This window comes from Neoarius graeffei, chromosome 3, assembly GCF_027579695.1.
Source record: "Neoarius graeffei isolate fNeoGra1 chromosome 3, fNeoGra1.pri, whole genome shotgun sequence".
Taxonomy (NCBI): domain Eukaryota; kingdom Metazoa; phylum Chordata; class Actinopteri; order Siluriformes; family Ariidae; genus Neoarius; species Neoarius graeffei.
In genome coordinates, this window is record NC_083571.1 from 75,756,821 (window position 1) to 75,769,607 (window position 12,787).

Sequence of the window (12,787 nt, forward strand, 5' to 3'; positions counted from 1 at the left end):
CACGGCTGAATCGTGCAGATCCGTTTTTTTTTAGGGGGGGGGGGGGGGGGGGCGTTGGAGTGTCTGAATAATTTCATCAGAGTAAATTATGTATTAAAATTACTAAATGAGCAAATGCTGTTACAGTCCATGAAACATAGGAAGTATTAGTATGAGAAGAAGGCAGTTGGTTAGAAAGCTGCGCACATTTGCGCAGCTTCCGTGCAGGCGTGCGCGGCTTTCTGAGTTACTGTTTTTCAGACAAAAACCATACATATTTACAACCCTGTCATTATCTGGAACTGAGTTTAGATTACGAACATTTTTAAGATAAAACGTCCTGCATAGTCTCTTTATGATAAACGTCTTAATGCCACTTATCCGTGAGGTTATCAAGTAGACTTCCTTCTTCGGAACCTTCCAGAGGTATAGTTGGGATACCCATCCCGCAACAAAATATTTATAAGCTTCCAGGCTTTTGTAAGCTTTGAGGGCTTTGCCAGTGTAACACGATTCACGATTAACAAGAAAATTGTAAATGTCGTGGTAGGCCAGATCGGGCAAATCGTCGGCACCGCAGCTCCGAATTTCCCTGAACAAGGATTGCGGCAAGTTGTACGGATCTGCAATCCCCAACCTGGAACACTTTTACACGTAACGCTGCCTCACGTCACCTTCAAGATGCTGAACAAAACTTAGACAAGTAATCGTGCGATGTAGATGGGGTATTTTCCGAATTTTCTTGGGGATTACTCCCTGGATCCATTACGCTCGCGCAAGGTAAACTATCCTGATGCCGTCCAATGTGGCGGAGTACACGCGTGCGGGTCACGTGACTGCACATCCTCTATACCCTGAACCAGAGTGAAGTCACCCATAGCGGTGTCATCACATTCACAGGAGGACAAGGCCTCTTTCAACAAAAGTGACTGGGAAGCCCCAGTATCACGAAGAATTCGAATGGGCTGAGGAGCAGAATTTTAATTTAAAGAAACAAATCCCTCTGACACGAAAGGCAGGAAATCTTTCCTGAAAAGATCAGATGACTCAACTTTTTTAGTCTCAAGAGGACAAGATGGCTCCATTGAACCAAAGTCAAGAGGCATTTCCCTCGACGCCACTAAAGCATTGCCACTAGCAGACGCCTCTCTTTCCTTTTTCTTCTTAAGGTGTAGGCACTCAGACAAGACCTGACCTGGTTTCTTGCAATAGTAGCAAGTAGGAGTTGAAAACGCTTCCTTTTTAGCATCTTCACTCCTCGTTTTGTTCTCAGTCGTTTTGACTTTCACGTCGGTGGTATGTGCAATGACAGGTTTGCCACCAGTCTTCTTGACAGCAGACTGCCGGTCCTGGACCCCGAACTTGGACTTATGCGTCAATGAATACTCATCAGCTAGCTTCACTGCTTCATGGAATGTCTTGGCATCTTTTTCATCGAGATATGACTTAATGTCATCCTTAACACACCGTTTAAATTCTTCCACTAGCATCAAGTCCTTTAACAGTTTGAAGTCATCACCAACAGACCTAGACATGCACCAGCATTCAAAGTACACCTCCTTATCATGTGCAAATTCAACACGAGTTTGATTTTCATTTCTTCTTAGGCCTCTGAATTTCTGCCTGTATGCCTCTGGCACTAATTCGTAGGCAGTCAATATGGCTTTCTTAACCACATCATATTTTGTTGCATCATTAACAGACAAAGCTGAATATGCTTGCTGTGCCTTCCCTCTTAAGACACTCTGCAGCATCAAAAGGCCAATAATCTTTGGGCCATTTTAAACTCTCGGCCACCTTCTCAAAATGTTGAAAGTATTTATCTACTTCCAGCTCATCAAACGGTGGAACCAATCTCACTTCTCTGCTTGCAACAAAATCACTTGCATTTTCTTTCTTTCCTAACTTTGCCAACTATTTGCTTTGCTATTTTTTCTCTTTCCACATCTAATTTCTCTTTCCATCTGCAGTCGGTCTCTTTCCATTCTTTCCTGTCTTTCTCTTTCTGTTCTGTCTTTCATTTTCCAACCTTAATTTCTCCAGTTCGAACTGTCTCTCCTTTTCTTTCTTCTGCACGTTCTTTCTCTCGTTCCAATTCTAACTGCAGTAACATTATTTTACTCTCCATGTCGGAGGCGGAGCTAGGTTCAGGCTCTGCAAACTGCGCTAAATCAGTACTTGTAAAAACATCATCATGATAATAGTGAGCAATAGCTAGAGCTATCTTAGCTTTTGTCAAAGTAGAAGTTACATCAACTAGATTTAGAGACATGGCGACTTCTAGCAACTCAGTTTTTTTCAACTCCTGCAGACCTGCAACGGTTGGGCTTTCCAGAAAATTATTCACTTTCGCCATGATGACAAAGGGAAAAAAATAGCTTGGACACTAACTTCTTCTTTTCACAATGTTAATAAGCTACAAATGACTCGGAATCCGCAGCTTGGATCCCAGACGAGCCCCCATTATGTTACGTGAGAGGTTATCACAAAAAAGCCCAACACCGAATTCGGTTATAGAAAAGTTTTAACATTAAATCAGAAGTGAAACATGTTCAAACAAAACCCCAACACGTTACACACACAAAACCCTAGGCCTAGGTCACAAAACAAAAGGTTCCCTTTTCAAACCACATCAAAATACAGACAGACATATTCGTAACAAAATATAAAGGACACAGAATTTGTTATCTCACGGTCCCTTTGTGCCTCGCGTTAGGCAAGCACCGGTCAGCAGGTCCCATTGCCCTGACCGTCGAACTGTTCACAGTCTTTAAATGTCCTCCGAAGTAGCAGTGGTGTTTCCAGAGACATCCGTGAAGGGAAAAGTCCGAAAAGCATAATCCAACGCGAGGAAAAAATATCCAAAAAAGACAAGAGAGTCTCTGAAGCGAGGGCACTGAGAGCTGTCCAGCTGTGTCGAGCGCATCCGAGAGTGTGTCGCCACAACGTCTCAGCCTGAAGTTGTTCACGTGAACTTTTAATTGACATCAGCCAGGCACCGCGTGGCACCTGCAGCTTGCTGGAATGTCTCCCTCATGAACTTTATCCAAAAGCCAAAATCGAGTGGGGTGTAACAATGATTGTTACACAATGTCCATCTTGCACAAGTAATCATAGAATAACAGAAAATCACCCCAATAAAATACAGAAATGCTCTTAACATCCAAACACAGGATATTTACATATTGCAATGGAAATAAACAACTGAATAAATAATAAAAATGAAAAAAAAAACAACAACACTTGTACATCACATTATTAACAACAATAAAGTAACTCCTGCAGCTATATGAAGCCTATATGGGGGAAAAACAAATCCGTCTGGTGCACCAAAGTGTTTGTTTTTACCTCTGTATTGTCACCCTCATAGGCCTCACTGGGATCTCCATTGCCACTCCCCTCGTTGCTGTCTTCTCCTTCCACCTCAATTCCTCCCTCATCATCCTCATCATCCTCCTCTTCCTCATAATCCTGAGATGCAAAAACAAGGACATAAAGCTATAACCTTTCATTCACCAAGAACAGCTGTGCGGTCCAACACAAGCAAATTACTTCCCAAAAAGGAAGAAATCACTAGAATGTTTAAACCCCCCCCCCAAACCCCCCCCACAATCTCTATTCAAAAGAAAAATCATTTATTTCAAACTTCAAAAGCAGCATGCAAATGTAATAAAGGCGGGCACAGACTTGTCACTTCTCTATGGTGAGTTAAATTACTTTGTTTTGAAATAGATAAATCACAATTCCACCTTACCTTTGAATAGTTTTAGACCAAACTTTGTAGCATCTTTAGCACTTTTAGGAACAGCATTTCCTTTCATAATTTGTAATTCCTCCTCACGGTGACAAAGCAATTGGCCGCCATTTTGCTGAGTCACTTGAGGTGATTGGTCAAGAAATTTGGACTGTTTCCTGATCATCAGCATGCACAATTTTCTATAATCACCTGTGTATTTATGCTTAATCATAATCACTGGAATGCTTTTGAAAAAATGGTTAAAGAATAAAAATGGGTGCCATTTTTTGGACATACATTGCCCCACAAGGAATACGAACCATTTAGCAGCTATAAAGAGCAGATGTGCTGTGTAGGTAATCATACTGTAGCTCCTAACAAGTAATGAAGTCATGTTACCTGCTCCTCTTCATCTGTCTCTTCCTCCTGCTCTTCCTCACTTTCCGAGTCGCTGACGATGACTATGACTGGCTCGTCTGGCTCTTCCTGACTGTGTGAATCAGACACTTGGGAAAGGAGAAATTCCATGGGTACAGACGGAGATGCCACAGGCTCATCCATCTCTCCCAGGGTGGGATAATTTTCCAACTCCTACAAATAAATACCATAGATGTCTCCAGTCCACAGCTCATATGTTGCTATATTTGATACAGTAACCCCCAACAAATTCTTTACAGTATGATACAGTCTATACCATATACCATTACACTATGCGCTTGGCCTCATGGTACAACTTGTATTTATGTGGGCAATATTTCCCTAGACAGCCAGTGTGCATTTATTTTGCTCTTATTTTGAATTTGTCTGTTGGGAATTGAACAAATCAGGGCTTAAAATGCAAGCAAGACATTGTTCCACAAAACAAAGTGCATGGAACCAATAAAAAAAATAAAAATCCAGCATCATCTTGTGTTAGTTTGGGTGTCTGTTATAGTTAACAAACTCTTGAAAATGTTCTCATTCTATGACATAATCTGATAAATGTCAGGATTGTTGTAGTCTGTAGTAGTATTAGTTGATGGAAAAACATTACAAGTAGTAGAAGAATTCCTTGTTATAATACACAAACTTACTTCAACAGCATCAACTGCTTCCTGGCTCCCTCCTGGTACCACACTCTCAGCTTCAGTGCTGTCCTCAGCAAGCATTTCCATCTAAAAGCAAACATTAAAAAGGCTGAGACATGAGGAGCACTGATCTGATTGAATAGCTGTGGTATGTAGGGCCGACGTTTCATCTGCTTGTGTTTTAGATGTAAGCTTCACCTCTAGGTCCACTCTCTGAACGCGGAGCTTCTTGGAGATGGGAGGTTCAGTGGGCTCCTCCTGAGGCTCCAGTTCCACTGTAATGTTATCCAACTCCTCCTCTCGAGGCCGCTTTGTTAAGGTGCTGCCAGGTGTTGCTGAAACTGCAGAGTAAATAACATGTTACCAGGGACCTTGGAGCTGTGAGGAGGCAATGCTAACCACTGTGCCATCCTTGATATGTACAGCATTAAATCAACCAGAAGCACAGCAAAGTCTCGCCTGCTCAGAAGCAAGCAAACAATTTCACATTGCATTAAGACAAAAGATCAAAGTTCACATTTAAAAAAAAAAACCCATCTGGGGGAGGAGGCATAATTAGGGTGGATGTTAAAATGCTATGGGCACAGGGTCACCTTTACTTTTGGAGATATTTGAAAATGTCGAAGTTTTTTTGTCTAATTTTTCATCATAGACAAAAGGTCACAATTTAAAAAATTCACCCCTGGGGAAGAAGCCCTCCACATGGTGAATATGCATATGCAGTAATGGGCACAGGATCACCTTTACTTTTGGAGATATTTGAAAATGTCGAAGTTTTTACAGACCGATGGACATCCGGAAAAGTGACCGCTATGCCTCACAAAACTGCTACGCAGGCGAGACAAAAATTAATGGCACATGTATTGGTTTCAGGGCAATACAGACAGCCCATTGGATCAGTGACTTCAAAGCCACTTAATGCATACAAGATTTAGTTCATTATTATCATCATTAACTTTAAGTTCACCTGTCCCAAACACAGCTGTGGATGTGGAAGGTCTCTCCATCTGGGAAGTGCTGGGTGTAGCCTCCATCATCATGGTGGCAGAGGCAGGCTCCTGACTTGCAGGCTCGGTGGGGGGCAAGCTCTGCTGCTGCGTGGGCTGGACGAAGGCAGTGGTCTGGCTCTGCTGGACACTTAGCATGGGCTGAGCCAGAGTGGTCTGAATGTTGGGGCTGGTGGAGCGCACAGATCCAGTAGTGCTTCCAAACACAGGCACATGTTCCAGAGGAGCTTCTGAGGACAGTGCTGGAGAAAAGCAACAGTAAATCAGAAAATAAAATCTCCAAGTGGCTAACTGCCTTATTTTTCAGATGTACACACGAATTATTATTACTTCCTTTAAATCAATCTATAATCTTAAATGCTAATTATCATTATCATGCTGTTAGAGTGGAAGATCTCCAGAAGCAGGGTTAGACACGTATTGTGTGTAACCTCAACACCAATACCTACCTTCCTGGCTCTCCTGCTGAGTGGTGGGCATCACTGTCGCAGTAGGAGTGGGTGTGGGCACTGCGGCAGGGGTGATCATTGGTTTTATACTGGCTCTTGGAGTGGGCTTGTTCCCTGGAATAGCTGGGGGCTTGCTGGGGGTCGCTGCCAGGGGCGTGGGTTTTATATTAGCTGTAGGGGGTTCCGAGTTGCTTGCACTGAAGAAACAAAGTATGAGCAAACATTACAAATTAATAATGTTAATTCTTACACAGTTGCACACTTAAGTCATTCACAGTAATGAAAGAAGCATGAATACTTGTGTGTCGAGTATAACACACCTGCCCCTTTCAGCCACTGGTGTGGATTTCAAAGAAATCTGCCTCTGTTCTGTCGTCCTCTGTTGCTCCTGAGTCTGGGAACATAACACACTGATCACCCGAGAGACAAAATAGTGGCTAAATGCCTATTAATAGATCAACTCCTTGTCAACATAACATCCCATGCTGCATCTACAACTGTTTAAGCCAACTGAGAAGTTTCTGAAAGTTACCTACCTCCACCGGCTCATCTCTCTGCTCTACATGTCTCTCCTGCTGCTCGCGCAGGTCCCGCAGCTCCCGCAGTTCCTTCTCCTGCCGGCTTAGTCGGCCCTCGTACTGTGAGCGCAGGGCATTCAAGCGCACCTCCAGCTCCTCACGCTGCTGCTTCAGCTCCTCATTCTCCTTCATCAACTGTCCCTTTACATCTGCACAAGGAAATAGGAATGTCACAATGTACACTCTACTAGTGCATCTCAAGCAATTAGACTACTGTGAAAAAGTTCAATAATATTTTCCATCACTTATTCAAGAAAATGAAAATGTATTCTACGTAGACTCATTACATGTAAACTAAAATGTTAAGCATTTTTCTATTTTAATTATAGCCTACAGTGCAAAATAAATAAATAAATAAATAAATAAATAAATAAATAACCAACCCACCACCAACAAAAACACCATCTCAAAATATATAAGAATATTTCATCGAGTTTGAATAACAGTATAAATACTGTGCATCTCTCAGTCGAGTTCAGTACACGCAACCACAATCATGTCAAGGACTGCCGACTTTGACAGATGTCCAGAAGACGATCATCGACACCCTCCACAAGGAGGGTAAGCCACAGAAGGTCACTGCTGAAACGGCTGGCTGGAAACAGTGCACAAACAGGGATGAATGCAGACTTGAGAGGATTGCCAAGAAAAGTCGATTCAAGAACTTGGGAGAGCTTCACAAGGAGTGCACTGAGGCTGGAGTCAGTGCATCAAGAGCCATCACAGAGAAACATCTTCAGGAAAGGGGCTACGACTGTCACATTCCTAAAATCAAGCCACTCCTGAAATCAGAGACAAATGTCAGAAGCTTCTTACTTGGGCTAAGGAGAGAAAGAACTGGACTGTTCCTCAGTGGCCCAAAGTCCTCTCTTCAGATGAAAGTAAATTTTGCATTTCATTTGGAAAGCAAGGTCCTAGAGTCTGGAGAAAGAGTGGAGAGGCATAGAATCCAAGGTGTTTGAAGTCCAGTATGAAGTTTCCACAGGCTGTGATGATTTGGGGTGCCATGTCATCTGCTAGTGTTGGTCTACTGTGTTTTATCAAGTCCAAAATCAATGCAGCCATCTACCAGGAGACTTCAGAGCACTTCATGCTTCCATCTACTGACAAGCTTTATGGAGATGCCCATTTCCTTTTCCAGCAGGACTTAGCACCTGCCCATAGTGCCAAAGCTACTACCAAATGGTTTGCTGACCATATTACTGTGCTTGATTGGCCAGCCAACTCACCTGACCTGAACCCCAGAGAGAACCTATGGTGCATCAAGAGGAAGATGAGAAACACCCAACCCAAAACACAGATGAGCTGAAGGCCGCTATCAAAGCGACCTGGGTTTCAATAACACCTCAGCAGTGCCACAGGCTGATCGCCTCCACGCCATGCCGCACTTTGTGGTAAAAGAACCCCAACCAAGTATTGAGTGTATAACTGAACATACTTTTCAGAAGTTGGATGTTTCTGTTTTGTAAATATTTTGATCTCCGGAAATATTCTAATAAATTGAGATACTGGATTTCCAATTTTCATGAGCTATAAGCCATAATCATCAAAATCAAAACTAAAAAGGACTTGAAATATTTCACTTTACATGTAATGAATATAATATTTGAAAAGTTTACCTTTAATTGCATTATAAAACAAACAAACAAAAAAAAACCCCACACCTTTTTCATGACAGTCTAATTGATTGAGGTGAACAAGTATGCGCACCATTACATTTTTTTTTATTAATGGTTTCATGTCATAAACAAGGGCAGAAAAATGACTCGAAGTTCTTACCCACAAGGTGGTTGATTTTCTGCTTTGCCCCCAAAATCGCCTTCCTGGTCCGATCCTCCTTCTCAGCCAGCTGCTGCCGAAGCCTGTCTTCTTGGGCTGACTTTTCCACCAGCTCTTGGCGCATGCGTGTTAGCTCGCCCTGCAGATGGGATGCCTGGTCCTGTGCAGTGCGAGTTTCTGTCTCACGCTCCCCTATTGCCTGGAGAGAACACTTGCAGTTGAGTACAGAGTTAACCAAATTAAATCTCTTAAATTGAAATTTAGAGATACTGTTCTGCAAAATGGCTAAAGCCACTGGTACCACTCATGACCGGCTAAATTTTCTAAGCAGAATTGTGGGCAGCATGGTTGTGCAGTGGTTAGCACTGTCGCCTCACAGCTAGAAGATTCTGGGTTCGAACTTCACAGCTGGATAGGGTCTTTCTGTGTGGAGTTTTCATGTTCTCACCGTGTGGGTTTCTTCCGGGTGCTCTGGTTTCTTCCCATAATCCAAAGACATGCGGATTAGGTCAACTGGCTACTCTAAATTGCTCATAAGCATGAATGGTTGTTCATGTCTGTGTGTCAGCCTTGTGATGGACTGGTTACTTGCCAAGTGCGTACCCTGCCTCTCACCCAGTGGCAGCTGGGATCCAGCTCACCCGTGACCCTCAGTAGCATAAATGCTATAGACAATGACTTGATGAATGGAAAGAAATAAAACTGTGTGGCAGCAGGGGCATGGCAGAGTGTCTGTGGTGGACAAAGAAGAGTTGGGATGAACTGACAGGTAACGTGATGATTCTCACCTGTCTTAATACTAGTCTACTTGTGTATTTCCTTGTGCTTTCAGGAACTGCCGAAAAAAGGGAGAGAGAGAGAGAGAGAGAGAGAGAGAGAGAGAGAGAGAGAGAGAGAGAGAGAGAGAGAGAGCGCGCAAGCACATGCATGTCATAGGAGCATGCCATACACACACCCTGCTGAGCATGAACTTGAATGGGATAAAAGCCACAAACTAGTGATGGCCCCCTTTTCAGTTCATTTATTTGTGCCGCATTTTTGAAAGTGTGCCGAAAAGCATGGTGGAAAAAATAAAAAGGAGCCTGGAGTTCTGCTCAAATTCCACCTGCCTCCCAAGTCTTCCTCTGCATTCATTCACACCAGGTTCTATGCACTATATTTGCATTCTGATTCTGTTGGACAATTAATAATATTTATGGAATTAATATTAACTATCCACAGGAAAAAAAAAAAAAAAAAAAAAAAAAAAAAGATTACCCACACTACATTACAGTAGTTAACTTTACTGAAATTACAAACAGGATACAACAGACTCACTTTGTTTAAGGTTTCTAGTTGGTTCTCCAGCTCCCGAGTCTTGGCCTCTGATTGACTGAGGGAATCTCGGAGGCTCTGTAGCTCCTGAGCCGAGGCTTGCTGAGCCTCCTGGTCTTGAACTGGAGCGGAGGAAGCAGCTGCCACCATCTATACAAAGAAAAATTAAGAATTTAGCATGATAGACTCTTATCTGAACCATGCAAACTGATCCCTTCATAGCTTCCTAGCATTTGTGTTTATTCATCAACACTTAGAGATCATAACTAATGGATTCTTAGACAGCAGCCCCTAAATAAATAAAGAAATTTCACCTTGTCGTGCTCAACTTTAAGCTCCTCATATTGGGTTTTATAGCGGCGCCCAAGCTTCTTGACCTGTGTGATGGTCTTAAGCTTCTCCTGGATGTCCAGAGTCTTGGCCTCTAGCTCTTTCTTCAAAACATCCCTTTCGACTGTCACTTTGCCAAGATTCTCATGCAGGTTCTGCACCTGAGACTGCAGTGTGGTGACTGAACCAGTACTCCTGCAGATAAAACAGAAGAGAAACAGTGCAACAAATCCTGTTCTAGTTTTTGGTAATGGGACGTTTACCTTGGAAGCAGGAAAAGTGTCATCTACTACTGTAACAATAATTTTAGCTCACAACTAAATTTGTTTATCATCACAGAAATTAATAATAATTTCTGGCTCATGAGTGAATAATAAGGTTTTTTTCCCCCCCTACCTGATTGCTTCTGCCTTAAGCCGATTGGTTTCCTCAGCGAGTTGTTGGATGCGTTTAAGATGGGTTTCTTTCTCAGAGTGCAGCCGCTTATACTCTTCTGGGTCCGTGTTCTTCTGCTGGCTCACCAGGAACTACACAGAAATTACCATTAGTACAATTACAAAAACTGTTATACATCATACCATGTATGGTATTACATTAAAGCATTATACTAATTACACTCATTTAAACATCTACAAAGTTATTTATTTTAGCTGTTTACCTATGTACATTGGAGCTGAAATTAAAATTAATTGAACATGAACTCCAAGTGCAAACGGTCAGTTTTAATCAAAACTGAGTAAAGGGTGTAGGAATTACAGCACTTTATAAATGTGATTAGCAATGATAAATGGTCATTTTTAATACTTGGTTACACATCATTTGCAGTTGATGACTGCCTGAAATGTGAAACCCATAGACATCAGCAGATGCTGGGTTTCTACCCTGGTGATGCTCTGCCAGGCTTTTACTGCTGTGGTCTTCACTTCCTGCTTGTTTTTAGAGTGTTTTGTCTTCAGTATTTTCTTCAGGATGTGAAATACAGCTCAGTTGGATTCAGGTCAGGTGATTGGCTTGGCCACAACAGAACATTCTCCTTTTTTGCCCTAAAAAACATCTTGGATTCTTCCTGCTTTTGAGGTTTACATCTTGAGGTGAATCCTCTGCATGTACTCCGGTGAAGTCTTCTTTTGATTGTTGACTGATACAGATACACCGACCTCCTGGAGGGTGGTGGTTATCTGATGAAATGTTGTGAAGAGGTTTTTCCTTCACCAGGGAAATAATTCTGTTATCTTCCAGGACTCTTGGTGTTTGAACTCCCCAGTATGTTCTTTACAGGAATGCATTCAGTAATTGCTTTGGCCACACCTAACATTTTTGCTCCCTCCCTCTCATTAGTTTGTTTTAATTTTTCAGTTTAATGATGGCTTACTTCACTGGCAGTGGCAGCTGTTTGGACTTTACATTGAGAATTAACAGCAACAGTGTCCAAATGCACACTTCACATCAAATCTAGATCTTTTATCTGCTTCCTTGTAAATGAAATAACACACCTGGTCATGGAACAACTGAGCAGCCAGCTGTTCAATTACTTTTGGCTGTTTAAAAAAAAAAAAGGGGGTGGACCACCTTGGCGGGGCGGGGGGATTATTTTATATTATATATAATATAAAAAATTTGGATATAAACACCTTGAATTAAAGGTGAAATTCTGTACTTTGAGCTTATATTCATTATTTCATTTCAAATCTAATATACTGTGGAAAACAACTATCACTGTGCAAATATTTATGGATTTGGCTCCTTTTCTCTGATTTGTATTATTTGGTTTTAACAATTCAATGATCCTTAAAGAGTTAACAGAGTAGTCTATGCATCAACAGTTAAGTTTCCACATCTGTACATAATACAGAGGATAATCAATTAAATTATAAGTTTGCAAACTTTTCTACTAGCAGCTTGTGCCCTTTTATGATAACAGTTTTATGTAACGACATTACATAAGTTTTGCTTTGACAGTTTAAAAAAAAAAAAAAAAAGTTATGTAGATACAACTATTATGTACTTGGCAAAGTAAATACTAAAAGTGAAACAGAAAAAGAGTTTATGATGATGTATGGAAAATCCATCCATTATCTGTAATCACTTATCCTGTGCATGGTTGCAGGCAAGCTAGAGCCTATCCCAGCTGACTATGGGCGAAAGTCAGGGTATTTAGAAAATATGAATGATAAATGCTGTCTTCATTGCCTACATGAATAATCATTTGAAAAAAAAATCACTGTTTTTTTTTTTTTTGGTTTAAAAAAAATAAAAAATTAGCTTGGATGGAAACCTGGCTTTGATCTGTGTACCCATCAATATATCCTATATCTGTATCTTTAGATCAAAAAGCAACTTAAACCAGCAGCTGGTTGGGGTGCTGACCTGAGTGCGTGCTTTCCAGCGCTTGATTTCCTCTTCCAGAAGTTTTTTCTCAGCCTGTAGCATGCCAGTCTTCTCACTCAGCTCGGCATTCGACTCCTGCACGGGCAACATGTCTGACTGCAGCTTGCTCACCTGAGATAGAGGAGTACAAATCATGTACATTACCTCATACCTATGCAGT

The 12,787-nt window shown here is 41.7% G+C and overlaps 1 protein-coding gene across 2 annotated transcripts in view; it reads right to left on the minus strand.

Moving 5' to 3' along the window:
* Positions 1 to 12,787, minus strand: part of tprb (translocated promoter region b, nuclear basket protein) — a 70,900-nt gene that overhangs the window by 17,758 nt on the left and 40,355 nt on the right. For both annotated transcript variants that reach the window (XM_060917353.1, XM_060917351.1), the window contains exons 28-40: positions 12,607 to 12,738; positions 10,636 to 10,766; positions 10,224 to 10,434; positions 9,913 to 10,059; positions 8,596 to 8,794; positions 6,775 to 6,965; positions 6,559 to 6,632; positions 6,239 to 6,435; positions 5,750 to 6,031; positions 4,981 to 5,123; positions 4,789 to 4,869; positions 4,115 to 4,306; positions 3,328 to 3,450 (exon numbers count right to left, since the gene is read on the minus strand). In XM_060917353.1, coding sequence (XP_060773336.1) covers positions 3,328 to 3,450; positions 4,115 to 4,306; positions 4,789 to 4,869; positions 4,981 to 5,123; positions 5,750 to 6,031; positions 6,239 to 6,435; positions 6,559 to 6,632; positions 6,775 to 6,965; positions 8,596 to 8,794; positions 9,913 to 10,059; positions 10,224 to 10,434; positions 10,636 to 10,766; positions 12,607 to 12,738 — 2,103 coding nt within the window. The remainder of the gene's footprint in view (positions 1 to 3,327; positions 3,451 to 4,114; positions 4,307 to 4,788; positions 4,870 to 4,980; positions 5,124 to 5,749; positions 6,032 to 6,238; positions 6,436 to 6,558; positions 6,633 to 6,774; positions 6,966 to 8,595; positions 8,795 to 9,912; positions 10,060 to 10,223; positions 10,435 to 10,635; positions 10,767 to 12,606; positions 12,739 to 12,787) is intronic.